Source organism: Hippoglossus hippoglossus, chromosome 15, assembly GCF_009819705.1.
Source record: "Hippoglossus hippoglossus isolate fHipHip1 chromosome 15, fHipHip1.pri, whole genome shotgun sequence".
Taxonomy (NCBI): Eukaryota; Metazoa; Chordata; class Actinopteri; order Pleuronectiformes; family Pleuronectidae; genus Hippoglossus; species Hippoglossus hippoglossus.
This window is the reverse complement of record NC_047165.1, coordinates 24,142,465-24,170,001: the sequence shown is the minus strand read 5'-3', so window position 1 is coordinate 24,170,001 and position 27,537 is coordinate 24,142,465. Positions and strand designations below refer to the sequence as shown.

The 27,537-nt window shown below is 42.3% G+C and overlaps 1 protein-coding gene across 2 annotated transcripts; it reads left to right on the top strand.

Annotated features, from left to right (window-relative positions):
* Nucleotides 1–925: 925 nt before the first annotated feature.
* On the top strand, nucleotides 926–26,314 carry LOC117775292 (cadherin-1-like). Of its 2 annotated transcripts, XM_034608305.1 has the most exons (16): nucleotides 926–991; nucleotides 1,294–1,408; nucleotides 12,147–12,235; nucleotides 12,829–13,092; nucleotides 13,613–13,753; nucleotides 16,503–16,658; nucleotides 18,393–18,537; nucleotides 18,940–19,112; nucleotides 19,559–19,687; nucleotides 20,204–20,389; nucleotides 20,636–20,880; nucleotides 23,366–23,508; nucleotides 23,746–23,837; nucleotides 24,061–24,193; nucleotides 24,558–24,767; nucleotides 26,241–26,314. In XM_034608305.1, exons 1-16 carry the CDS (start codon nucleotides 926–928, stop codon nucleotides 26,297–26,299), a joined length of 2,346 nt encoding a protein of 781 aa, XP_034464196.1. In that variant the 3' UTR covers nucleotides 26,300–26,314. The 2 variants fall into 2 exon arrangements, with proteins under 2 accessions (XP_034464196.1, XP_034464195.1); XM_034608304.1 differs by lacking the exon at nucleotides 26,241–26,314 and having other exon boundaries at nucleotides 24,558–24,853.
* The last annotated feature ends 1,223 nt before the right edge of the window (nucleotides 26,315–27,537 follow it).

Below are 27,537 nucleotides of genomic sequence, written 5' to 3'. Positions count from 1 at the left end.
CATCGACCAACACAATAATCATTACGTTATAAGCGAACACAAACTTAGCATTCAGCCTGGCAGGCAGCATCAACAAAGTTTTATGTTTTTTAAATATTTGATCTGTTCACAAATTCTACAAATTTAGTATCGACATGATCTGTAGGCAAAGGAGGATTAAAGATATTTCCTCATCACTCCCCCATTATATTATTGTAATCTTATCTGGGGAAGTGATGAAGTCAGAGCCTAGTAGCCAAACTAACTATGTTCTGTTGCTGTAATAGATATTTCAAATGTGAGTTGTCTGCCTGAAATGTTATTAGCATATATTCTAATGTAACCCTGTTAAGCCCTGGTTAAATGTTTATATGTGTGTTGTTTTTGTGTTCAGTGTATGTCTTTTACACACTGAACATGCTTTTGAAGCAAAATGAAATTCATTGAGCTTGAATCCGTAACTGTAAAACTATAATTTATTCACAACAAATTTATAATAGAAATTATTTTTTTAAATGTATTGTTATTGTAGATGATTTATGAGATATTGAATGACACGCTGAATACAACAGTAACTTGCACAGACACATACTGACATTATTGTCAGATAGATATAGATATAGATATGGATCTCATTTATATGAAAATGGGGAACCTAAAACTTGAGACACTTTGCTGGCTGGTTTCACACACATGACTTGACAAACACTTTTGAGGTTGTCTAGTTTCTGTGTGCATGTGCATGTGTGGTTAGACTGTTGTTTCTCCAGATGCAGGCTGGGGGCTGGCTGGTGATTGTAATCGTGCAGCTCACTCAGCTCAGAAACTGCAGCAGATACATGTATGCAGCTGGACTCACTCTCACAGAGCCACAACAATTTAAGGGATATATTTACAATTACTTTTCACATTTTTTTGTTAGTTTCATTGTGAGGAATATAGACAAATGATTTATGAGCAGATGGCGCCCACTCGGTTCATGGCTGTGGGCATTTTATTAATCGTTTTTCAGGTGAGATTTTCAGCTGCAGCTGGGATTTTTCTTTTGATGTCCACCCATTTCCATTGTGTAAAACAGATGAACTGTATAGATAGATGGATGAAAAGAGTGCAGTCCAGAAGTGAAGCCAAAGCGTCTTCATTGCCACCTGGTAACAGGCTGCAGACTGTCTTAAGTACACGGCAAATAATTTGTTCAAGTGTTGATTTTTCTGGTATCTTTGGTTTTAATATATATATATATATTTGGTGACTGATTACACATTTTCCATGATTTGGATTATGATTAACTGAAACTATGGTTTTCCCTCCTAGGCCTCAGCTTTAGAGACCACAGAGGAGCCAAAATGTGTACCTGGATTCAAGTCAGATGTGTTGATCTTCAGAGTGACCAGAAAGCACCTGGGGCCGGGTACAAGGCTGGGCAGAGGTGAGAACAATCCAGGAAGCTGCTCTCACACACGGACCTGAATGAAACTTGAGTGTTCATTTCTTTCCTACATTCATTGTCCGTATGTTTGGATATAATTTCTGTGCATTTAAGGAAGAACATTTTAGCTATTAAAAAATATCCAGGCCCAAATCATAGTGATACATTTATTTTCTCAGCTATATGTTAGGTTTTGTTGTGTCACAATCTGCAGGAAGAACTTCTCTCCTGTCTGCTGGAGTGTGTGTGTGCTTGTCTCTACCACATGTATTTAGTTATTAAACGATGATGTCAGGACATGAAGCAGAATCGTTCCAGTCACTTTAACCCTGATGTCCTGGCTGTGCCCACCATGTCTCGTCTTGTGTGTGGCAGGTGAACGGCGTGCATGCAAAATGTTGTTCTGTGAGCAAAAAACTGAGGCCTTGATTGCCCCTGATGGCGCTTTTGTGTCTGAATGATGTTTGTGAAAGTCTGTATAAAGAAGCTCTGTGTGAATGTGTGTGAATGTGACTTGTAGTGTAAAGTACTTTGAGTGGACAAGACTAGAAAAGTGCTCTATAAATCTATGTTACAGCCATATACCATTTTAATAAGCATTGTTGGCTTTTAACAGGTTCTATTACATGACTACAACAATAATGGAACAAAACAAAGAAAGTGATTCCAATTAGAGAATACTGCCCCAGTAGTATAAAATCACATTTTTGACCATTCAATTCAATTCAATTTTATTTGTATAGCGCCAAATCATAATAAACATTATCTCAAGGCACTTTTCATTGAAGGTCAAGACTTTAAATTTTTTATAGAGAAACCCAACAGTTCCCTAAATGAGCAATGACTGTGGAGAGAAAAAACTCCCTTATTAACAGGAAGAAACCTCCAACAGAACCTGACTCAGTGTGGGCAGCAGGGGAAAATGGGGAGGAGAGGAGAGATGGGTGGAAAAGAGGGGAGAGAAGAGAGAGAGATAGGGGGCAGGGGGAGAAGAGGGGGAGAGAGAGGAGAGAGAGGAGAGAGAGACCAGGAACAGCTGTGCACCATCAGGTTTCAGCTCTGACTAGTTAGAATGAAAACAGTTAGAGTGTAAAGATGTTATTGATCATTAATGATAGCATTGACAATTCATATAATAATTAATTAATAATAGGTATTATTGTTAATAATAATAATAATAATAATATATATTTTTTAATTGTTGTTATCCTGCAGCTCGGGAGTCGGAGATATCTGCAAAGAGAGAGAGAAAGAGAGAGAAACTATGGGAGGAAATAAATAAATGAATGTGGGGGCAGAGAGACAGAAAGAAGGGGAGAAGTGCTCAGTTCGCAGTGCATGATGGGAGTTCCCCCAGCAGTCTAGGCCTATAGCAGCATTACTAAGGGATGGTTCAGGACTCACCTTTTCCAGCCCTAACTATAGGCTTTATCAAAAAGGAATGTTTTAAGTCTAACCTTAAATGTAGAGATGGTGTCTGCTTCCTGAACCCAGAGTGGGAGCTGGTTCCACAGGAGAGGAGCCTGGTAGCTGAAGGCTCTACCTCCTGTTCTACTCTTACAGACTCTAGGAACCACAAGAGAGCCTGTGTTTTGAGAGAGAAGTGATCTATTGGGACAATACAGTGTTATGAGCTCTTTGATATATGAAGGGGCTTGATTGTTCAGGGCTTTATATGTGAGGAGCAGGATCTTGAATTCTATTCTGAATTTTACAGGGAGCCAATGCAGAGAAGCTAAGACAGGAGTAATATGATCTCTCCTTCCAGTTCCTGTCAGCACTCGTGCTGCAGCATATTGGACCAACTGGAGGCTTTTCACAGACTTACTGGGACATCCTGATAATAAAGAATTACAGTAATTCAGTCTAGTGGTAACAAATGCGTGAACGAGTTTAAAGAGGACTAAAATTTAAAGAGGTCCAGTTAGAGAAAATTTCGTGAAGCAAAGGTCCGGAAGATCATAATGTCTAACTATTTAGTGTGATATATTATTTGACAATATTTATTGTCACGTAACATAGAACTGAACATATATGTATGATTGCAGATATGTATAATGTTCTCTCATTAACTAAATAAAAGTAGGGCTGCATTTCAAAATAAGAGAAAATAAATAAAATGTGAAAATTCTGCATGTTCAAATAAAGGGCTTAACTTGAGAAAAATAAAATAAAGGGAGCAAAAGCTTGAATTTCCCCTTTTTCTGTTTCACATCTTGACTCAAAAGTCTCAACCAATTTTACAGATAATAAATCTCAACACATCTTAACAATTGAACAGTTTTAGAATCACTTTCTTCCCCTCTTATATCCCACTCCCCCACTTTGTTCGTCTGTTTCTCTCCCTTTCTCCGTCTCACTCCTCTGTTTCTCTCCCTTTCTCCGCCTCACTCCTCTGTATCTCTCCCTTTCTCCGTCTCACTCCTGTTTCTCTCCCTTTCTCCGTCTCACTCCTCTGTTTCTCTCCCTTTCTCCACCTCACTCCTCTGTTTCTCTCCCTTTCTCCGTCTCACTCCTCTGTATCTCTCCCTTTCTCCGCCTCACTCCTCTGTTTCTCTCCCTTTCTCCGTCTCACTCCTCTGTATCTCTCCCTTTCTCCGCCTCACTCCTCTGTTTCTCTCCCTTTCTCCGTCTCACTCCTGTTTCTCTCCCTTTCTCCGTCTCACTCCTGTTTCTCTCCCTTTCTCCGCCTCACTCCTCTGTTTCTCTCCCTTTCTCCGTCTCACTCCTGTTTCTCTCCCTTTCTCCGTCTCACTCCTCTGTATCTCTCCCTTTCTCCGCCTCACTCCTCTGTTTCTCTCCCTTTCTCCATCTCACTCCTGTTTCTCTCCCTTTCTCCGTCTCACTCCTCTGTATCGCTCCCTTTCTCCGCCTCACTCCTCTGTTTCTCTCCCTTTCTCCGTCTCACTCCTGTTTCTCTCCCTTTCTCCGTCTCACTCCTGTTTCTCTCCCTTTCTCCGTCTCACTCCTCTGTTTCTCTCCCTTTCTCCGTCTCACTCCTCTGTTTCTCTCCCTTTCTCCGCCTCACTCCTCTGTTTCTCTCCCTTTCTCCGTCTCACTCCTCTGTATCTCTCCCTTTGTTTTCTCTACCTGTATCTCTATCTTTCTTTTTCTTTCTACCGTCTTTTCATGTGTAACTTGCCTCTAACTCTCTCATCTGTCTGCAATGTTTACCGCCTGGAATGCACAGACTTGATTGGCTGAGTAGCTTGGTGAGAAGTTTTAAAACATACATCACGGAAGCTGGAGAGGAAGTGGCTGGTGGAACACCACTTCCTCTCCAGCTTCTGTGATGTATGTTTTAAAACACTTGTTTGAGAATTATACCATGGAGCTAATCACCTCTGATTTGCTTTCTTCTTTTTCAGAGGGGCGACAGCGTCAAGGGTTGTTTGTAATGAGGCTGCTGTACTATTAACAAAGTTATCAACTAGTGTGGAAGTGAAGTTTTGATAACTCTTTACTGTATTGTACTGACACATGGTTGTGAGGTTAGTGTCAAAGGAAGCAGTTCTTTATATTTGTTCACAGTTGTATCAGATAAACACCGACTATAATAGAATTTCTGTACAGAATCAGTGTCGTCAATGATTCTAAATTCAAATGTTATTAAAAAATGTTTGGACAGAATAGGGATTGGGGTAATATTATTACATTTTCAATGTCTATGCCATATGTCAGATCAAGAGTGTGATTTAAACATTTAAACTAGATGAACGTAAGTTATGACTATAACTATGGATCTATGAGACCGAACGATGACTGTCACCACGGTCTTTACCTTGAATAATGTCCTCATCTCCCTATCCTCGAGACCATATATCAACAATGTCACGTGAGTGACCTTAGGGGGCTGGGCTCGCCGCCCATAAAGCTCCCCGGTGAGCGCGGCCGCCTCCTCCTTGTCTGAACGCCTTAGCCCGTTCTGAGTGACAAGAGAGGGTGACGGTCATCGTTCGGTCTCATAGATCCATAGTTATAGTCATAACTTACGATCTATTTCGACCTCACTCAGACCGTCACCACGGTCTTTACCTTGGATGACTAGTATCATCAGGGTCGCGAAGAACAGAGGACTCCACCGCCTCACATCCTCGCCCAGCAGCTGAGAGCAGCACCGCGGAAGCCAGTGGTGTGGGGGAAGCCACGTTGATCCTGTAGAACCTAGATAACGTGCAGGGAGCACTCCATGTTGCTGCTGCACAGATTTCTGAAAGAGGGACCCCCTTCAAAGCAGCCCAGGAAGTGGCCACACTCCTGGTGGAATGAGCTACCAAAGAATCTGGGACTGGTAGGTTCTTTCCAGAATAGGCCTCAGCGATTGTGTTAACGATCCAATGGGACAAACACTGTTTAGACACAGGGTGGCCGACTTTTTTACCACCAAAACAGACAAATAACTGAGAGTGTGAGCCCCTCAGAGACTTTGTGCGTGCAATATAAGCCTTAAGTGCCCTTACTGGGCACAAAGTAGGCAGGCCGGCTTCCTCCTGCAGTAGAGCCGGATCAGGTTGAAAAGTGCTGATCTCAACCACCTGATTTACCGTCTGAGGGTTTATGACTTCAGGCAAAAACGAGGGGTTTGGCCAGAGCGACACACCTGAGTCACCTGCCCTCCATCTTAAACAATCGTCACTTATAGACAGAGCATGCAATTCACTCACCCTTTTGGCAGAGCATATAGCCAGGAGGAAAGCTGTTTTGTGAGATAGAGACTTAAGGCTGGATTGCCCTATGGGTTCAAAGGGAGACTGCATCAGGGACCGTAATACCAAGGTGAGTTCCCACGATGGAGCCCTGGGAGCCCTGCTTGGTCGCAGGCGGTATGATCTTTTAATGAACTGAGACACTAAAGGATGTCTCCCAACTGTAACATCCCCCACTGTCTCATGGAAGAAAGAAATTGCGGCAGTGTATACCTTAATGGTGCTGTGCGCCCTGTTCAAGTCCAAAAGCGACTGAAGGAAGCGGAGAACCAGCTCAATAGGACAAGTGGCTGGATTTTCCTGTCTGTTGCGACACCATGTAGAAAACACACTCCATTTTTGGCCATAGTTAGCCCGAGTGGAGGGAGCCCGGGCATTGTCTAAGGTCCTTAGGACAGCCTCATCTAACCCCTGAGAGAGGTACTGAGAAGGGGCCAAGCGCAAAGCTGCAGGATGTCTGATCTGGGGTGCCATATCTGACCTTCTGCCTGTGAGAGGAGGTCTGCCCTGACTGGCAGGGCCCATGTATGACTGTGAACCAGGCGAAGGAGCGTTGGTAACCAATGCCTCCCTGGCCGCCTGGGGGCTATTAACAGCACCTCGTAGTGGCCCGAGGCAATCCGGTTGAGTACCTGGGGAATCAGAGGGAATGGAGGAAAGGCGTACAACAACCCTGCCGGCCATTCTTGAGATAGTGCAACTAGGCCTAGAGAACCTCCCTGGCCTTTCAGAGAGAACCACATCCTGCAGTGGGTTGCCTCTGCTCATGCGAATAGATCGGCCCGAGCCTTGCCGAACCGACTCCATAAGAGGGATACAACTTCTGGATGAAGCCTCCACTCTCCTGGGAGAGGACCAGTCCTGGACAGGAGGTCTGCTGCCCGATTTACAATCCCTGGGATAAAGATTGCTTTGAGTGAAGCCAGATGCTGAAAGGCCCAAAACAGGAGTTTCTGTGCCACCTGGAGGCAACGCAGGGACTTTGTGCCTCCCTGATGATTTATATGATACACAGTTGAAGAACTGTCTGTTCTTATCAAGACATGCCTGCCCTGGATGGAGGAAGGGAGAGCCTTCAGAGCAAGGTGAACCGCTCTCAACTCCAGAACATTGATGTGTTCGCCACCCCAAGGGGGTGTCCACGAACCGCGCACCATCCTGCCTTCCCAGACTGCTCCCCAACCTGTGAGGGAAGCATCTGTCGTCACCACTGTCCTCCTCGATGGAATGTTCCTGAGGGGGACTCCTTGGAGCAGGAGCACCCGGTCCGCCCATGGGCGTAAGGCTTGGAGACATGCACGTGTCACACAAAGTTTCACGTGTCTGTCCAGCTTCGGGTCGAGCTTGAAAGCATTCAGCCACCTCTGCATTGGCCGGGCTCTGAGGAGGCCCAGAGGAACAACAGCTGCTGCGGCTGAAATCATCCCCAGCATCCTCTGAAAGTTGATAAATTCTAGCTGCCTGCCGAGACGGAATCGTTCCAGGAAGGCTAGAATCCTCCTCACCCTCTGAGAGGTGAGGGATGCAGACATCATAAGGGAATTCAAACAAAGTCCCAGAAAAGTCACCTGCTGCCTTGGCTCGAGGTTGCTTTTTGTCACATTTACCTTTATCACCCTCTGGGTATCCTCTACAACTTGGCCAAGAGATGGAGCACAAATCAGCCAGTCATCCAGGTAGGGTAGGATTTTTATTCCTGACATCTGGAGAGGAGACAAGGCAGCCCCAACCACTCTGGTGAACACCCATGGTGAGAGGGAAAGGCCAAATGGCAGGACCTTGAACTGATAGGCTTGCCCCTGGAATGCAAACTGAAGAAAGGGTCTGTGGTTTGGACAGATGGGCACATGGAAGTACACGTCTTCCAGGTCTATCGAGGTGAACCACTCCCCTTTTTCGATAGATTCTAAGATCTGACCCGTGGTCAGCATCTTGAAAGGAAGTACCTTTATGAAGGCGTTTAATCGCCTTAGGTCCAAGATGGGATGTATTCCGCCATCTTTTTTCGGCATGAGGAAATAAGTGGAGTAGAAGCCAGTGAGCTGTTCGTCTGGATCTACTTTCATAATTGCATCCTTCTGCAGAAGGGTTAAAATTTCCTGTGTCAGGATTTGAGCCTGGACTGGACCACTGTCATGCGGAGCCTGGAGTAAGGGGGGGGGCCGCCGCCGAAACTGAATTCTGTACCCCTTTGATACTGTAGCAAGCACCCATGGGTCTGACACAGTTTCTTCCCAGCTGCCCAGGCATAGCTGAGAATGAAATTCGGCGGGTGTCCCCCCACCCCTAGGCAGTACCGCCCTGAGGTCCTGAACCTCTGGGGGGGCGCTTCCACTGGGGTGCACCTCTAGCCGAAAAAGTCAGGATGAAAAACGTGTGCTGGCACGACTGGCATATTGGTCAGTTCTTTCCTGATATTCTCGGGAAGAGTTGTCTGTGCCAACCAGATCTGCCTCCGTGACATCATGGCAGATGACATAGCTGCACCAATGTCCCTTGTAAGTTGGGAATGAGTGACAAGGGCAGAGTCTATCAGGCTCATGGTGTCTTCTGGGTTGGCTGTTCTCCTAAGAGCCACCAATAAAATGGCGAGTGCATTGCCCGAACGGGCTGCTCGTGTGGCTGCATTATAAGTCCGACACACCAGTCGGTCCGACTTATCACACTCTTTCAGTGGACAGCGTGGATTGGCGGTTACCCGCTCTGGACCCAGAGATGTTAAGGCTGCCATCTCCCGCTCAACTGGAGGCATATCCCCCATTCCTGTTTCAGGAGCATACTGTATCTTAGCCAGTCTCCGGCAACCTGCATTGAACTGAGGTGCACCACTAGGGATGTTCCATGCTTTCCTGAGCATGTGCAAATAGTCACCAGCCACAGGTACAGTAACTGATTGCTGGGACTGAGTGATGCCGGCCCAAATACCATCCACTGGAGCAGGAGCCTCAGTTGGAACATTGAGCCCCACAATTTTTGCCGCACTTGAAATCTTTGAGATGACGTCCATGGGTGAAGGCTCACTGTCACCCATGTTGCTGAGGTTGGATGCCCCCTCAAATTGTGTGGATTTAGGCTGCTCTAGCCCAGCAGCACCATCAGACTGCTCATCACTTTCAAAAAGGGAATTTTGAGCATAGAGAGAGAGAATGTCAGGGTGAACCACATTCTCCTCCTGATAGGAGGGTAACCTGTCCGGGGAGGATTCCTTTGAGTGCCCATGCCCCGATGCCATAGCTGTTGTGGCCGGGTACTGGGCCTCAACTCTACCCAACCTCTCTGACAGACCACGTATGGCAGCTAGGATTTTCAGCTGAGTGTCATCCTGCTGACCAGCTGGGTTCTGTGAGGATTTGGGAGCCTGTTTCTTGCCTGAGTCCCGCCTGCGAACAGGGGTGTGCTCATGCCTACGTTTTCGGGGGGCTTTCCTTGAGGTGTGTCCCCTTTCATGTAGTTGGGCTGGTAGAGGCTGCACGGCCCCAGCACGAACAGACTGCTCCACCCATCTGGCTCTTTTAACACGCTCCTCCACAGGCAGTTCCACTGCTGCCACACAGCACGCATCCATCAAATGTGCCATGCCCAAACAAGTAGGGCATTCACGGTGGCCATCACAGGGATCCATGATACCCCGGCAATAACGGCACAAATGTGAGGACATTTCTGTGTCACTTTTGTGAATTAAGAATAAATAAACAAATAGATAAACAATAGCGCCCAGCAGCCACGGATAGCTGATAAAGGGAGGGGTGAAATAAATGTAATTCACCTGAAAATGCCCACTGTATTCCTGCAATGGCAGAAAAAAAAGAAAAAAAAAAGGGGGGGTGGAGAGAGAACAAAAGTCCAGCCACTGCGAACAGGGCTTAAGGGAAACAAAATTAGCACCTAAAAAAAGGTGATAACTAAGAACCAACTGTATTTTATACAGGGAACACAGGTAAACAATCCCACCTTCTGCGCACAGAGGTGAAAAGGGGAAACTACCTGGCCTCAAATACTGTTTATTTATTTATTTTTGAAAGGCAAATAAACGTGAAAAGGTTGACTTGAAAATCACCTCCACTCCTCACTGTGTGCGAACGCACGAGGGGGGGTTGGAGAAACCCCACTCACTGCGGACAGCGAGTTACGGGGTGAGGGGGGGCAACCCCGATCTAAATCAACTTGCCTTCAGGAAGAGATGATTTAGTGATCACGCTTCCAAACTTTTCTACTCACTCCTGTAAGAGAAAAAACTCTGTATGGAAACAAACAGCGTGAGATAAACAACACTTATCCGAAGCTGCGAGCAAGAGTAGTTAGTACCAGGTGCAGCGAATTAAGCTGCCTGAAACAAAGAGCAGAGTTTAACACATGCAGTGTAACCCTCTGCCTCGCTATTAGAAAAGGGGGAAACCACATACAATCCTCAGGGACACAAGGCGCCTGCACAAGAGTCCCAAAATATATCACTTACCTGCCGGTCTCGGATGAGGCGAGTGAAGCAAAGAGGAGGGGGCCGCGCTCACCGGGGAGCTTTATGGGCGGCGAGCCCAGCCCCCTAAGGTCACTTACGTGACATTGTTGATATATGGTCTCGAGGATAGGGAGATGAGGACACCATTCAAGGTAAAGACCGTGGTGACGGTCTGAGTGAGGTCGAAATAGATCTGGTTTATGTGATTTCAGGCTTTGTTGTATGAGGCTGATGATGAGATTTTCCAACGAGTTGTAACTACCTTTAGGTCAAGGGTTGATAGATAAGTCAGATTTAGAGATTGCTGCAACCCCTCCACCTGTGCTTTGAGAAATATGAGTAATAATATGGGTGGGGGGTGTTGCTTCATTTAAACCTACATATTCACCATTTTGCAGAAAGGTTTCAGTTAGACATATTAAATCGATCTGATGGTCAATAATCAGATCATTAATATGTAGGGATTTTGGATTGAGTGACCTGATATTTAATACAATTGTATACTTCTTTTTTTTGGTACTGATATATTGGTTGGATCAACTTTATTATTATTGCTATTAGGTTTTAAATTATTTTTAAAAGTACGGAGTCCGACATTGTTTTTGCATGTGTACACACCGAATCAATATTGACTTTTGTGACCTTCGACTGACATAGTCCCATGCTGGGATAAATTTCCAACAGCAAGTCTTTGCACAGGAAAGATACTGACTGTCCCATATTAGATGTGTCAACAGTCAGTACTGAGATGAGCACTGACCACTGAAAGACTTCCTATTACCTTCAGTGTTCAATCACACATTTGCAAGCCCATGAGTCATTCACTTGACTTGTATCTGCTATCATCAGTACATTTAAGGGTGGATGTTAATTTTATTTATAATTCAGCGAGCCTGAGTGTGTCTTACAGCAACTGAGCAAACATGGTGCTGTACCAGTCTGGTTCTTTATGTCACTGCACATTCCTTTACCAACTTCCTTCAGAAATTGCATGACTGGCTAAAACTAAATCATATATTTATTTTCAATTTTCAAAGTGACCAAGTCGGTGAAGTACGTAAGTGGATTGAAATAACAAGTATCTCAAACTGCTTCACATCTCATAGCCATATTTAGCAAATCAAATTCACATCAGCTTGCACTTTTTTTCAGCCACTCCCTCTTGTATATGCAACCTCAGAATCCACTCTTAAGATATCCAGTCAGCTAACCATCCTGGGTCAGGACAGTCCTGTGAACTGTGGCAGGTTCATATGCTGTAACTGAAAATGTAACAGATTATAGAACTGTTGTGACTCTGGGAGGCTGATGTGGCAGCTATCATCTCTTATTTTATGAACTGAAATGACCCTTTTGTACAAGTTGTTTTTACTTGATTTCTTCAAAGTAGACATTTAACATACATCATGCAGCCCTAATTGAACCATTTATGACAAGCTGCCACTTCCACGTGATATTTAGCTTAGTGTGTGTGTGTGTTTTTTATCCAGTCAATCCAACAATAATTTGTCATGTACTGAAAATTTGCAGATTGATTTCTCTGCATGCCCTAATTGTTTCTTGTGTTCAATCCCAGTGGGCTTCAATGACTGCACAAACCGCACAATATTCCTTTTCATCAGTAATGACAGACGTTTCATGGTCCATCCAGATGGGATATTGATGGTGAGCAGACTTTGACAGACTCGATACCGAAAAAATGCTTTCTGATGCTTCACCCTTCGTCTCACACCCTAAATGATTTAAAATAAATGCAGCAGTTGGTTAGGTAGTAAAATAAAGTAAAAGAAGGTGTGGACATTTTTAAGTATATTTTTTCTACGGGGCTGTAATTCCTGCATGTAAAATAAATGCATGATTAATTCCCAGGGCTTTCTATTTGGGAAACCAACCGGACTGAAATACAATTATTGGGTTTCAGCCAGATCTTCATTATGAAAACGTAGCTTTGACTCTTAGACAGTTAAATTATGAGGGATATCATACAGAATATGACTCACGTGAACTCCAGGATCCACATCTATCAGCTTTGTTGAAATATCCAGCATTTCTAAACGTTTTGTCCTTTTCTATACCAACAGTAAATATTGACCTGAGCCAATCAGAAATTCAGTCAGTTGCCAAGATCACTTGTCAATCTACTCCAGGCGAGGAATATCATCAAACTGTCCCAGTTTGCCTAATTTGTCATGTACAGTTTTTTCAAGTCAAAGAGTTAAAGCGTGCCCACCTTCTCTGATGATGTTTTTTCCATCCAGGTAAAGAGAATGGTTGCTCTTCTGGAAGGACACCAGGACTTCTTTATCCACTCCTGGAACTTGCACGGTCAAAAAATGACTGTTCCAGTCACAGTCGTGCACTATGGGCGTCTCCATGGACAAAATGATGGTCATCACCATGGACAACACAGAGGGGAAAACCATGGGCATCACCAGCAAAATGTTGAGCATCACCTCGGAGAGCACAGACACCACAACAATCAGCACCACTTGAATGAAGTGGACTCTGCTAACAATACAGAGGTATGATTAGAGGCCCTGTTGGAGGGGAATAAAGAAAACCAGAAACTCAAACTGTTGTCAAAATAAAATAAATTTCTAAATAACACATTTAATAGGAAATATCGTTTTCAATTCCAACATGCACAAATGAAAAAAGGCTCTGTGCTTTTTTCCTCAACAAACACTGCCCCTCTGTGGCCACATTAGATTGAGAACAAGCTGTGTGCTCATAGGATCTCAATGTCTAAATATTCTTCTTTTTCCAAACAGAATCATTATTTCAGTATAATGTGTAATAGAAATTTAATGGCATGTACTTATTCATTTGTTTAATGTAGGGCCTACATTTTAAAACCTATTGTCAAAACCCTGGACTGGGGTACACCTTGGACAGTAACAGGTTCATGATGATCTGAGCTAAAGCTTTTAAGCTAATGTGGATGCCGGCTCTAGGATTCAAGCATTTCTTTAGAGATTGTCTATCTAGACTCTTTAGAATAATAAACCCTACACTAATTAAAATGTATGCACATTTTCATAGAATGCAACCACCCCAGAGGTGCCTGTTCTGAATTTCCCCAAGTCTGGTGATGGATTGAGGAGGAGGAAGAGAGACTGGGTTATTCCTGACATCAATGTTCCTGAAAATCTCAGAGGACCCTATCCTCTTAAAGTATCTCAGGTAAGACGAACTGCAGCCCCTTGTCACTGAGAATTCAATACTGCTTGCATTCAACTATTCAAGTAAAGCCATAGCTACAATCACTAATCAACCCTGATATAGATGAATGAATGAATGAACAGGGTGAAGGGTTATGACCTTGTTTGTCACGACAGCAAAGTTAATTATTTATGACAACAGTAAAAGAATTTCATCAGGAGAAATCAATAAAGGTGTTTCCTTGTTATAATGACAACTAAGTTATTGGGTGCACCATGGCTGATATGTTTAAACAATGTTTTTAACCAGAGATCACAAAGTAACTGACTTCATCTCAAAACCAGGATGTAGAATATTGTAACTTTGTTTCGGTACCTCAGAAATTTAAAAGCGGCACGACCTTTGCACTTATTTACTACATTTAAATTGTTTTGTTTTGTTTATAGTTAGTAAGAATTGCATAAATCAGATATGGTGTGTTTTGACCAGATCCGTTCTAGTGAAGATAAAGTGGACAGCATCACTGGTCCAGGAGCTAATGAGCCTCCCCTTGGCCTTTTCACAATGGACAGGCTCACTGGTACTTTGTATCTGACACAGCCTCTGGACAGAGAGAAGGTGGACAGGTACACGGTAAGCACCCTCTCTGATGTTAGTTTTATATCTACACTTTTTGTCAAACATTCTGTTTTTCTTTTCACTTTCATTTTATGCTGACGTCCAAGTACAGTAAAGTGCCTTCATCTACACTCAATAGCCCTTAATAGAACATGGACAAGTGAACCAAAAACTCATTATAGACAGTTTGTGATACATTTGTGGTGAGGTTAAGATCAGGACATTGTTATGAAACCATTTCTAAAGCTTAGTCTTCCCAGGAGCATAGGGATCTCATTAGTTGTGAGGCAGAAGAGGTTTGGAACCAAAGGTCTCTTCTAGAGCTGGATGTCCAGTCAAGTTGACTAACCAAGGCGGGCTGAGACAGGGAGGTGGAAAAACAATATATATATATTTCAGTGCCTCATTTTGGTGCCTGAGCTATGTACTGACAGAGTTATCCTGCTTAGAGGTAACATTAACATCACTGCACGTGCCTCTGGTGGCAGCACACTCTACATGGCTTTGGCACTTGGTATTTAAATTGCGCTTTTACAGGACAACAACAACAACTACAAGCGCTTGACAGTTTGTGTGGCATTTAAACACACATTTATACAGTGTCATCCAGACTTAAACCCCATAGAAACTGTGTAGAGACTTGAAGCTCAGATACCAAACAAGAAGACCTGAAGCTGTAACTGCTGCTAAAGGAGCCTCTACAAAGTACTGAACTCGGGGTCTGAATACTTCTGTAAAAGAGAGGTTGTTTCTGAAACCAAGTCAGGATGGGTTATTAATTGTAGACGGATGGAAAAAAAATGGGAACTTGGTCCATTTTAAACAATTATATCTATTATACAATGTGTGGAAAAAAAACGTCATCATCACTGTAACAGACAGCAATGACAACCCTCCAGCTTTCACTCAGTCCTCTGTAAGTAAAACATACCTTCACAGCACCACTTGAATGAAGTGGACTCTGCTAACAATACAGAGGTATGATTAGAGGCCCTGTCGGTTTGGGCATAAAGAACCTCAATTTGTGAAAATAAAAAATGATTTTAAAGTAATACATTTGATTGAAATTAGTTTGCATGCAAACACTTGTTTCCTTAAAAAACACTGTCTGTGTTTGAATGGGACAAACTCAGTATTATGTCTCTAGAGGTTGGCAATACAATGCTTCACAGCAGATTTGAAAGGTTTTTGAGCACAAGGAAGAAATGCAGCCCTTACATATTAAGTTGTCATGGCAGTACTGAAAGTCTGACAGTTCCACTGAAAATACGTTTCTTGCCCCGAGATAAATGCACAGCAAGTTTAATATCAACCAACCTATGCTCCACTTGGCTTGTCTGAGCGTATGATCAGCTGCCTGAAGTTGTTGGTCAGAGTGGTGGGTCTCTTATAAATCTGCAGAGGAGGATGGGAGAAGTGGTTGGGTTTAGCACCACAGACATCCAGTATCTATACCATGTATGGCTGCAGAGTCACTTGGGGAAGGAGCTTATCCCAGTGCACACTGGTTCTTAGGGGGGTCCACCCTGGACTGGTGTACTCCTTGGACAGTAACGGCTAATGTTGACGCCTGCTCTAAGATTTCAGGATTTCTTTAGAGATTGTCTATCTAGACTCTTGTTAGACTAATAAACCCTATAGTACTTAAAATGTATGTACATTTTTATAGAATGCAACCACCCCAGAGGTGCCTGTTCTGAAGTTCCCCAAATCTGGTGATGGATTGAAGAGGAGGAAGAGAGACTGGGATATTCCTGACATCAATGTTCCTGAAAATGACAAAGGACCCTATCCTCTTAAAGTAGCTCAGGTAAGATGGACAATTTGCACAATCAAATACTCAAATGCAAAAAATGTCTAATAACAATGGTTGCAGAAAATAGATGTTTCCTTGTAACAATGACAACTACGTTCTTTGGTGCACCATGGCTGTGATTTAACAAGGTTGAGATCACATGGTAACTTACTTGATCAGAATGTAGAATATGGTAGCTAAGCCAGTCTTTGTTTTTCTAGCCCAGGAATTTTAAAGCAGCAAACCTCAAAGAACTTAGCACTTCTTCTTTACTAAATTTAAATGGTTTTGCAATATATTAACTATGGTTACAGTCAGTGAGAATTGTTTAACTCACACCTGTTGTGTTTTGTCCAGATCCGTTCTAGTGAAGATAAAGTGAAGACGATATCTTACAGCATCACTGGTCCAGGAGCTAATGAGCCTCCCCTTGGCCTTTTCACAATGGACAGGCTCACTGGTACTTTGTATCTGACACAGCCTCTGGACAGAGAGAAGGTGGACAGGTACACGGTAAGCACCCTCTCTGATGTTAGTTTTATATCTACACTTTTTGTCAAACATTGTGTATTTCTTTTCACTTTCATTTTATGCTGACGTCCAAGTACAGTAAAGTGCCTTCATCTACACTCAATAGCCCTTAATAGAACATGGACAAGTGAACCAAAAACTCATTATAGACAGTTTGTGATAAATTTGTGGTGAGGTTAAGATCAGGACATTGTTATGAAACCATTTCTAAAGCTTAGTCTTCCCAGGAGCATAGGGATCTCAGTAGTTGTGAGGCAGAAGAGGTTTGGAACCAAAGGTCTCTTCTAGAGCTGGATGTCCAGTCAAGTTGACTAACCAAGGCGGGCTGAGACAGGGAGGTGGAAAAACAATATATATATATATTTCAGTGCCTCATTTTGGTGCCTGAGCTATGTACTGACAGAGTTATCCTGCTTAGAGGTAACATTAACATCACTGCACGTGCCTCTGGTGGCAGCACACTCTACATGGCTTTGGCAGCACTTAATGTTACCCTACAGTTATCTAGTAGCTACCTCAAACTCAAGTAGACAAAACAACAAAATACCTGAAGATAAACTGTTGAAAATATGTCTATATTTTATGTGAAAGGATTCCGACACTGGGACATGCAGCAAATCTGTGAGCAATTGAGCGAGGAGAGCCGAGAGCAACTGTTGTCCCAGGAGCAACAGCTTATAGAGTTGGTGGTATGTTGTTTATGATCCACCAGAAAACCGAGAGGAGAAGAAGAAAGACAAAATAATTGTCTGGTTCCTCCTAGCCGTGTACAAGATACTTTTGAAAGCAGAGGGTTGCACCTTGAAGATGTTCCTTGAAGAAAACCTGCTTCAGAGTGAACACAACCTAAGATTGGCATGACTGTTAAACTCCCAGCGTGACAATGACTTGAAGCATGATGCCAAGACAAAGCTGGAGTGTCTTCAGGACAAGTCTGACTTTCCTTAAGTGGTCCTGACAAAGTAAATGGTATCTGGACTGTATTTAAATTGCGCTTTTTCAGTACAACAATTACAAGCGCTTGACAATTTGTGTGGCAATCAAACACACATTTATACAGTGTCATCCAGACTTAAACCCCATAGAAACTGTGTAGAGACTTGAAGCTCAGATACCAAACAAGAAGACTTGAAGCTGTAACTTCTGCTAAAGGAGCCTCTACAAAGTACTGAACTCGGGGTCTGAATACTTCTGTAAAAGAGAGGTTGTTTCTGAAACCAAGTCAGGATGGGTTATTAATTGTAGACTGATGGGAAAAAAATGGAACTTGGTCCATTTAAAAAAATGATATCTATTATACAATGTGTGGAAAAAAATGTCTGAATACTCTGAGATCACTGTGTGCAATCGAGTAGTAAACAGGCAGTAAAGCCTACCTGCATTTGGGTTGACACATCCACTACTTTTCTTAAAAAAATGGACATAAATGACCAATAATCAAAATGCCTTCTGGAGATGTCATGTAAACAAAGTAATGCCTACCATTCAGTGTTCATTTCATTTGTTCTCCCTCTTAATGCATTTGAAAAGTCTTCTTTTAAATGTATTTTACAGTGGTGTCAAGTTTATCTCTGTTTACTTGCCAGTAGTATTTTTCACGGCCTACTGAGTGTAAAACTCATGGCTGGAATATACCTCACATCACCTGAATGAAATATCTACATTAATTATTTTTACATGTTTTGTATTATGATACAAATGTGTGTCTGTTCGCAGTTTCAAGCACATGCTGCGGTAGATGGGTCACTAAATGCTGAGCAGCCGATGGATATTATGGTGATTGTAATAGACCAGAATGACAACAAACCTGTTTTTGGTCAAGATACATTTCTGGGAGAAGTTCCTGAATCCTCACCAACAGGTACAGTGAGATACTTTCATTTATGATTGGATAAATATGTTACATTTAACAGAGAAGAGCTGGCAGTAATATTCTGTGGCAGCACTGACGTTTTTGTGGTCTTCTCACTCAATTATTCACTGATTTAGGTTTCTTATAGCTGTACATTATATTTAAAATGGGAGAATGAAAGGTTGGCAAATGGAATATATCCAGAATGTAACCAATTATTAATAATTTGAAATGAAGCATACATGCTAAAAATTTGCAGACGAGTGTTTGTGGGTTGAGGTAGGTGTTGAGTAGAGTCCAGAAAAATGGGGAAGAATGAATCTGCAGAATAAAGAACATGTAAAATTAAAAGTGTTCACGTTGTGACGCCTCTGTACTTAAATTCACATTTCTGAAAACCCCTTTGTGCAGGTTTTGAGGTGATAACGGTTGTGGCCATAGATCTTGACGAGCCGGGTAATGCCAATTCGGATATTCGTTACCGTATTGTGAGCCAGGATCCAAAGTTCCCCAGTGGCCCACTGTTTGAGATCAACCCAAACACTGGAGCAATCAGAGTCAATGCCCGTGGGCTAGACAGAGAGGTGAGGATTTTAAAACGTACTGTATTAGCATTTTACTTCAACTGTGCTAGCATTCATAATTTTTGATATGTTAGATTATTATGAAGCCTCTATTGATCTTGTAGTCACTTTACCATTCATAGGAGCTGTCTGTCATTGGCTGTCGGGTAGGGCTGTAAAGATGAACTGATCCATATTTGGGAATCAATATTTAAGATGCATGTGATTCCACTGATGAAACTACAGATTCTGGGTTTCCAGGAGAAGTTGTTTAACATGGGTGGAACACAAAAACAAAGTTTGTTTTGCAGGTATTTGGACAAAGGACAGAGCAATGAGATTAGTATTACCTTTTCATCACTATGTCAGGCCTGGTATAGATTTAGTGTTTTATGATCAGAGAATGATAGCAGAGTGTTTAAGCTGTCCATTTGATGAGTTACACTAATTGTATGTCTCCCCAACAGAAATACCCAAAGCACACTCTGGTGATAGAGGCAGCAGACATGGAGGGAAACGGGTTGACTGGAAATGCCAAAGTAATCATCACTGTAACAGACAGCAATGACAACCCTCCAGCTTTCACTCTGTCCTCTGTAAGTAAAACATACAAACAGTTCAATCACAGCTTTGCAAGGATGTCTACTTGTCACCAAGCAGTGTGCTTTTTTTCTTTTTCTTTTTTCTTCTGTCTGAAATACAGTACAGTGTTTTAAAAATGATTAGGAAATCAACTGTAAATCTGCAGCCATCATGCAGACATGTAGTACAAGTACAAACATCTTTACAATCACAGCAAGTCACCGGGGCTTGATGAACATTGACTTCATACATGGTCAACTGTAAGGCTACTGCTGGAGAACATAGCTGATCATAATCTTTTTTTGGTGATGAGCAACAAACAATGATTGTTTTCCATTTTATCGGATCTCAGTTTAGGTTCTGAATGTCTACGACATGATTGGATAGTAATTCTTTTACATTTATACTTTTCACATGTGAGAACAAATCAAATGGAAACTCAGATATTGATGTAGGAGGGTATCTTTAAGAAATATACCTTTATGTCAGGGAACTATACTTTTTTCAACATATCCCTTGCTTTCTCACAGTATGAGGCAACAGTACCAGAAAATAGAGTGGACGCTCTGGTCATTACGATGGCAGTAACAGATGGTGATGAGCCACATTCACCAGCCTGGAACGCCAAATTCAAGATTGTTGATGGTGATCCTGGAGGCCTGTTCACAGTCACAACAGGAAGTAACAAACAGGAAGGGATCATTACTACTGCCAAGGTAGGACCTAAAGCATGAATTCTCAAACAAGCCACAATATCAAAGATTAGAGATATCAGTGAACACTTTTATTTGGAACACTACACCTATACTGGGTAGTTCCTCCCTCAACTCCACAAGATTATAGTAATGAAGTAGCAGTGTTCAAGTGGCTTACTCTTTTAGAACAAGTTTGTGTTTTACAGCAGAACAACATGTAAGATCGTTATCTGATAAATGAATGTACTGTTTCCTCCATCCAACCAGGGTCTTGACTTTGAAATGATCAGCAAGCACACTCTGTTGGTTGCAGTGGAGAATGACATTCCATTTGCTACTCCACTGCCCACTGCCACAGCCACAGTGGTGGTGAACGTGCAGGATGTCAACGAAGCTCCAGTCTTTGATCCAGTTGAAAAGTTTGTGTCCAAACCGGAGAACCTTCCTGTTGACGGTGACGTGGTGCAGTACATTGCTTCTGACCCCGACATTGCACGCAAACAGAAAGTCATGTAAGAGAAAACTAATGAAAATAACATGTTACTTTGAACATTTATCAAAACACATTAATCCCTGTTGCAGAAAATTAGACAGTAAAGTTTAAAACGCTGCTCACACTAGTTTCATGTGGGAGTGAAATATACGATGTGAGAAGTCCAGCTCGAGAAACAGATTTGTATTTAAAGGAGTAAGACACTAAAAGACAGCACAGTGATTTGTAATACTCACAGACAGGATTAAGGCTGCAACAACTAATTGATTTAATCAATCATAAAAATAGTTGGCAACTAATTTCATAATCGATAAATAGGGTCTGCTCTAATGCCCTGCACACACTGCAGCAATGTTTCTGTAGGTGGGGGCAGTACTGCCTTGTGTAGCTCATGTAACAACACGGACATGGACTAAGCTTTTGAAAAGTGGCAGAGACAAACACTGCTACCAATACAGCACAGACAAGTGTACTTTCCAAGTGTTGAAACAATTTACATTAATGCCTTCAAAGAAGACTGTTTTCTGCAAAGCTGATCTTGTATGGCACAGCAGCAAAATATCTGTGGAATGAACATGAGGAGAGAACATGTTGGAGCTGAAGATAACTTTTTCTCTTGGTTTACCAGGGGATCGTAAATAGCTTCAAGGATCATACCACAGTGACATGCTGCTGTGTCATGTGTTGTGCCATAATGCATTAAACGTGATACCATGAAATGGTGTGCCTTTCGGCATTCAATAAATTTGGTTATCAAAATAAAATATTAAATATTAATATTGTATTATTAATATTAAATAATAACTTTAATTGATTAAAGTTACCTCAGGGCACCACCCTTCAAAGGAAGGGAAAAGATAGCCAATTTATTGAATAAGTCTTATAAAAGTACTAACTACAAATTTGGAACTCTGATTAACAATTCAATTAATAACTATAACCAAAATTACCATATAGATAGTTAGCTAAGTTCAAGGATATGGAGTTCTTGACAGTGTAGAGGTTGGCAAAATTCACTTATGCAACATTAATGAAAAAACATTTGTGAAAGAAAAACATTTATTATGAATATAATAAAGTATAAAAACACAAATTACTAACGGTGTACTTACTAAACAAAGATAGGTATGTGTGAGTCAGCGTGCTTTCAAAATGGCGGCTGGCCAATTGAATATAACACCCTCCCCCCTATTGGAATGTTTACGACCTGTAGAGATAATGAGGTGAAGAGTTAGGACTGAAGAGCATAACTAGCATTAACTTTCTCAACAACTTGTAACCACAATATCACAACACAAATCAAACTTATAAACGTCATACAGAATCAAATAAACAGTTAGCTTAGCCTAGTATAATTATTAAGCCCAGTTGTGTTACCCGTCGGTGGAAAGGGGAAACAAGAGTTGCTGTGCAGTTCGCAGTCCTGTGAAGTCGTCTTGCTGGTTTCTGTCTGGCTGTGTAGCTCAGTTGCTGGTTGAAGTTTTCAAGCAGGACATCGCATCGCTGCTAGGACGTTGGTAGAGCTTGGAGGGCGAGGAGGTGTCCTTGGTAAGATGAGCTGGAGAAGAGGCTCGACAGCCTTCCCTCCTGTAGAAGGATTGTAGGACGAGGGCAGAAGAGGCTCGACAGCCTTCTCTACGTGGAGGGAGTGTAGAAAGAGAGCAGAAGAGACAGAAGAGGGGGAGAACAGGCCTTATATTGGCCCGGTGACCTCACAGGTCATGGGGTCCAGAGTGACCAATGGGAGTTGAAACCTGTGCCCCTGGGGGGGGGTTTCACCCCTCTGGGTGAAGTTGATGCCCTCTGGGAGACTGAGTTCCTTGCTCTGGATTTGATGGCCCCTGGGAGACTGAGTCCTGGAGGAACATGCTGCTTCAGGCTTTGACGGCACATGTAGGCCGAAGTGTGGTTTCACAAAGAACCATGGCCCAACACATGTGAAAGTTTTCTTTTAGTGTTTCATGTAAAATATTCTCACACTTTAAACGACTGATGCTTTCCCGGCTCATCGAGGAGAGAGAAGGCAGCTGTGGTCAAGAGAAGATACATTTTAGATATTAAATTATGACTAGTCGGAATTAAATTGTAGACATCTGAAAGTGGAATTATATTCATAATTTGATTGCAGACATCTTAATGCATATGCAAAGATAATTGCACAAGAAGATGTGCAATTAGTTTTTCTAAATAAACTGCTAGAAAAGATGGAATGAAGCTTTGTCTTATCTGATAAATAATCGCTTGATCAAAAAACAATTGCCAGATTAATCGATTATCAAAATAGTTGTTGGTTGCAGCCCTTGACTGGATATTGGTGTACAGCAATTACAGCATGAGCTGTAGAAAAGTACATCATCTTTACGTGATGTACACGCAGACTCTCACTATACTGTGATGAATTGAATATTGTTTAATTGACAAGTTATTTGAATGTCCCATTGTGAAGCTTGTTTTTGTGATAAGCTTGTTTGCATTGACCTCACATCATTTCTCTGACTGTCCAGGTATAAAATAATCAGCGACCCTGCGGGCTGGCTGAACGTGGCCAAGGACACAGGCCTGATTAAGGTGAAAAGCATCATGGACAGAGAGTCGCACTTTGTCAAGGACAGCAAATACACAGCACTCATTGGTGCATACGACAATGGTAGGTGTGACAATAAGCTTGATAATCGTTAAAAGTTGTCGAACTATAGACTTGAGAATTAATTTTATTTTGCTCACCGTGTGTGTGTGTGTCTGTGTGTGTGTGTGTGTGTGTGTGTGTGTGTGTGTGTGTGTGTGTGTGTGTGTGTGTGTGTGTGTGTCTGTGTGTGTGTGTGTGTGTGTGTGTGTGTGTGTGTGTGTGTGTGTGTGTGTGTGTGTGTGTGTGTGATCTCACCAGATGACGTCCCGGCCACAGGAACTGGTACTCTGATTATACAGCTTGAAGACGTCAATGACAATGCACCCATAATTGAGGAACGTACAATAAAGGTGTGTTTCATTTCCCAGATGCTGAACAGTTGTCATGTGTTTGAGCACTTTTAATGCTGATGTAACTTAACATGGAGGAGTTTAGCTGTCTGGTGGAGAGCCTCTATACATATGAAACAAATAATTAAATGCCGCTGTTCTAAAAGTAGCCAAACATAACTGTTGTCCACTTAATTGATCAGCAAATTCAAATGTTTCAATATGACATTTTGTGTTTTCTCAGGTGTGTTACAAGGAATCGGCTCCTCAGCTGCTTTCAGTAACAGATAAAGATGGACCTGGCTTTGCTGCTCCATACAGTGTCTCTTTACAGGGCATGTCCAAGACCAACTGGACCGCTCGGATGAATGATTCCAGTATGTGCACTATGATACAGGCTTGTTGTTTTACATTTTAAAAACATAGTTTTAAAAACAAACCCACAAAACCCACTTTTGGTGCTGTTCTATTTCAGATAACCAAAAAGTAAAAAATGTTGATAACTGTATAGAAGTCTTCCTCCCAGTCTGTGTACCACGCAATGTAAGCTCCAAAATTTGATTTGTAGCATTATTGTTATGGTCAATGTGTAGTTTAAAGCAATTGGTGGGAACAAAATGAGCACGGCTTTGGAAATGAATCTGGAATTAGATTAAATTATAGATTCCTGAGATATATACTGATATGGAATAATGCAGGGGATATAAACTACACTTTCTTCTCATTTCTTCTTTGTTGCAGAAACGGGCATCGTACTTAATTTAGGCACTGAGCTGGAAAGTGGAGAATACACTGTGGTCCTGAGGGTTACAGACAACGATGGCATGGAGCAGGACAACACCGTCCAGGCCACAGTGTGTGACTGCACAGGAAATGTTGTGTCCTGTGTTGCCGGTGGGAGCAGCCTGCCCATGATTCTTGGAATACTGGGAGGCATCCTGTTGCTGCTCAGTGAGTCTTTGATTCTAGTTCAATTTGAAAAGATTTATATCGAAGTCCTAGGGAAGAACTTTAGCCTGTAACTCAAAGAAAAGTCATGTAGCTTTGCATCTCAACCTGCAGCTGTTTGATTTTGGTGCAGATCATTTGTTCTGTATGACACAGGAGAAGCTCTGCCTGTTTCAGTAATCTGAAAACTGCTGAAATTATAATTCTGTATAAAGATTACGTAACGTTTGCTTTCAATTTGGGCATCAAAACAATTTGTTTAATGTAGCTAGGTAGTACTAACTTGACGGCCTCACTGACGGATGGACAAAGCTGATGAAAATGTGCTTTTGCTGAGGAACATCGTGAGTGGTGGATTAATCCACATTTGATTCGGTCTCAGTCGGATTGAGCCAAGTGAGTAAATTTGAAGATGTAATTCATTGTGGGTTAGGATGGCCCTACGATGAAACTTGTGTATCTATGCAGTAGAAAGTCGGGGGGGGATTGGTCAAACATGACGAGAGAAAACAGAGAAAAGGGACTGAGGAATTCCCTTTTCCCCAAAAGGTAGAACACCCATAATGCAACCGGTGCCCAGGCCTCCCTCCTATTGAATGCTTGACCTGACCTACAGTGTTTTTGCACATACTAGCAGCAGAGCCAGGAAGGTTCAGTTCCAGCATCTGCTTGTTAAACTCTTCTAATGACTCTAATGTGTCATTTACTCATTACTGTGCATACGTTGGTGAGATAAATAACCACAAGATGTTCTGTTCTTTACCAACAAGACGTGTGGAAGCAAACATGTCGGATGAGAGATGAAATGTTTCACTGAATCACACGATGAAGCCTCCATAATGGGCTTTAGTTTGACACACACTGTCTGCACTGACTCTGATGACACAATAGTTATTGAAAACATATGGACCTATTTTTGTGTGCAATGGCACACAGAACGTGATTGTGCGCCCTTGGCATTTTGGTGACAGGATGCCTTGGTGCATGTTGAAACAGGAAGAGATTGAGATGTACTGGGTGTGTTGGCGATGAGGATTGATTTAACCAACCAGACATTGTTTTAAACTTCCCTTATCCTACCCTTTAAGGAGAGTGCACACTGCGCAACAGACTGGGGGCTGTCACAAGGTAAATCTGTAAACTATCTATCCCCCATTCCAAATAAATATTTAATTTCATAGGATAAATCTACTTAAATGGAAGGTCTGGTTACCCGCCGTATATCCCGCCCAGTACATCAATATCAGTAACTCCTAAAAGTAAAGAAACGAAGAGCGATGCAGTCCATGGTACTATGAGCACATTGCTCCTACGTGTCTGGTTGGTTCTGTTCAGCTCCAGCAGCTGACAAAGGTATTATTATACCATCTATGCAGTGGTGCTCTCACCACTTAACATACACTTTCCTTTCTCAGCTCTCAGGTGGTTACCTAATCCTGTAGGTGTGTTGGATTAACCTGTGTGCTCTGTGTTCAGTGCTGCTGCTGCTGCAAGTGTTGCTGCTGCGGCTGATGGTTGAGAGATGGAGAGGATAGAAGCTTCTCATGAATCTTATTGTAAGTTCATTCAGGAAGACTGTATTTATGACCCATTCATCCTCAACTCTTTCTCTCTCCCTGCCTTTTCTAATCACTTGAGTGTGGGTGTTTTCAGTAATCCAATAAAATGTTGTCATCGTCTTAATCAGCCAATAATGATGTTGCTGTCAAGCTTTAGATGATCACCTCTCAAATGCTGCTTGCTGTCATTTCAGTGATTTGCTGCGATTGTCCTCCTCCCCAATTGTCTCCAGTCTCCATATTGAGCCCAGCTGAGTCCACTTTTCATCTCATCCAAATCCTCTCCCCATCTCCATTCTCTTCCAACCATCAACCACCACCAGTGTCTAGACTTTGTATACTATGCTCAGCTTCACACCCTTTCTATCATGATGAAATCCTGAGTTTCCTGACATCACTGAATGCAATCCCAATGACAGTGAGTCATGTGAATTTTTGTATCCATACTCATTTATTTGGGGTTTTCACATTTGAAGATATCATCTTAAGCTATGGGAAAATACAAGTTATTTTTTTACACTTCTCTAACATTTGATAGGCACAAAATTCCACATGTAACAAAACTGGACAGATTAAAAACATGAAGCAGAGGACAGCAGCTCCAGCAGTCAACAGATTTATCATCAGAATGTCAAGTTATGGACCATATCCATAACTGCTTTCAGTAGTGTAGTGCAGAGTATACGCAGATATATGGCATCTATACCCACGTATTTCTCAATCAGCATAGAGTATATCCACTTCTAAATTGCCTGTGGTTCATTAGTGTCCTGCAATACATAGTTTTCCTAGCACAGCGAAAACATCACCCGCCTTACTCTGCCTCTGATTTGTAAGCTAGCCTGCATTTGTTTTTTTCCAAATGTAAAGTACATACAGAGTATTCTCACCTTGGGTATTCAAACCACATATCTGCCATACTAATCCCAGCATACAGACAAATTATGGAGTTTTGTAGATAAATTCTGGCCAGAGGAGGCTGTCTTAGCAGATGGCTTGAACTGGAGGAGCACATACGTTGCATCCAGAAGCATATCTCAAAGTAATAGGAAATAATAACTTCAGTGCCAGTGAAGCAAAACAGAATTATGCACCAAGAATCAACTGTCTTCAAAGACAGCCGACACATGTTGCTTGTGGAAGAGCATCCAGGTCATCACAAACTATTGGGTCTAAACATAATATCACACTGTTCAGTCTCCATGAAACCAAAT

Excerpts from the sequence above, each read along its gene's own strand:
- LOC117775292 (XM_034608304.1), top strand. The coding sequence starts at position 926 with ATGATTTATGAGCAGATGGCGCCCACTCGGTTCATGGCTGTGGGCATT. Across the intron at positions 16,659-18,392 it reads AGAAGGTGGACAGGTACACG|TTTCAAGCACATGCTGCGGT; the intron begins GTAAGCACCCTC and ends GTCTGTTCGCAG. Across the intron at positions 20,881-23,365 it reads GCACGCAAACAGAAAGTCAT|GTATAAAATAATCAGCGACC; the intron begins GTAAGAGAAAAC and ends CTGACTGTCCAG.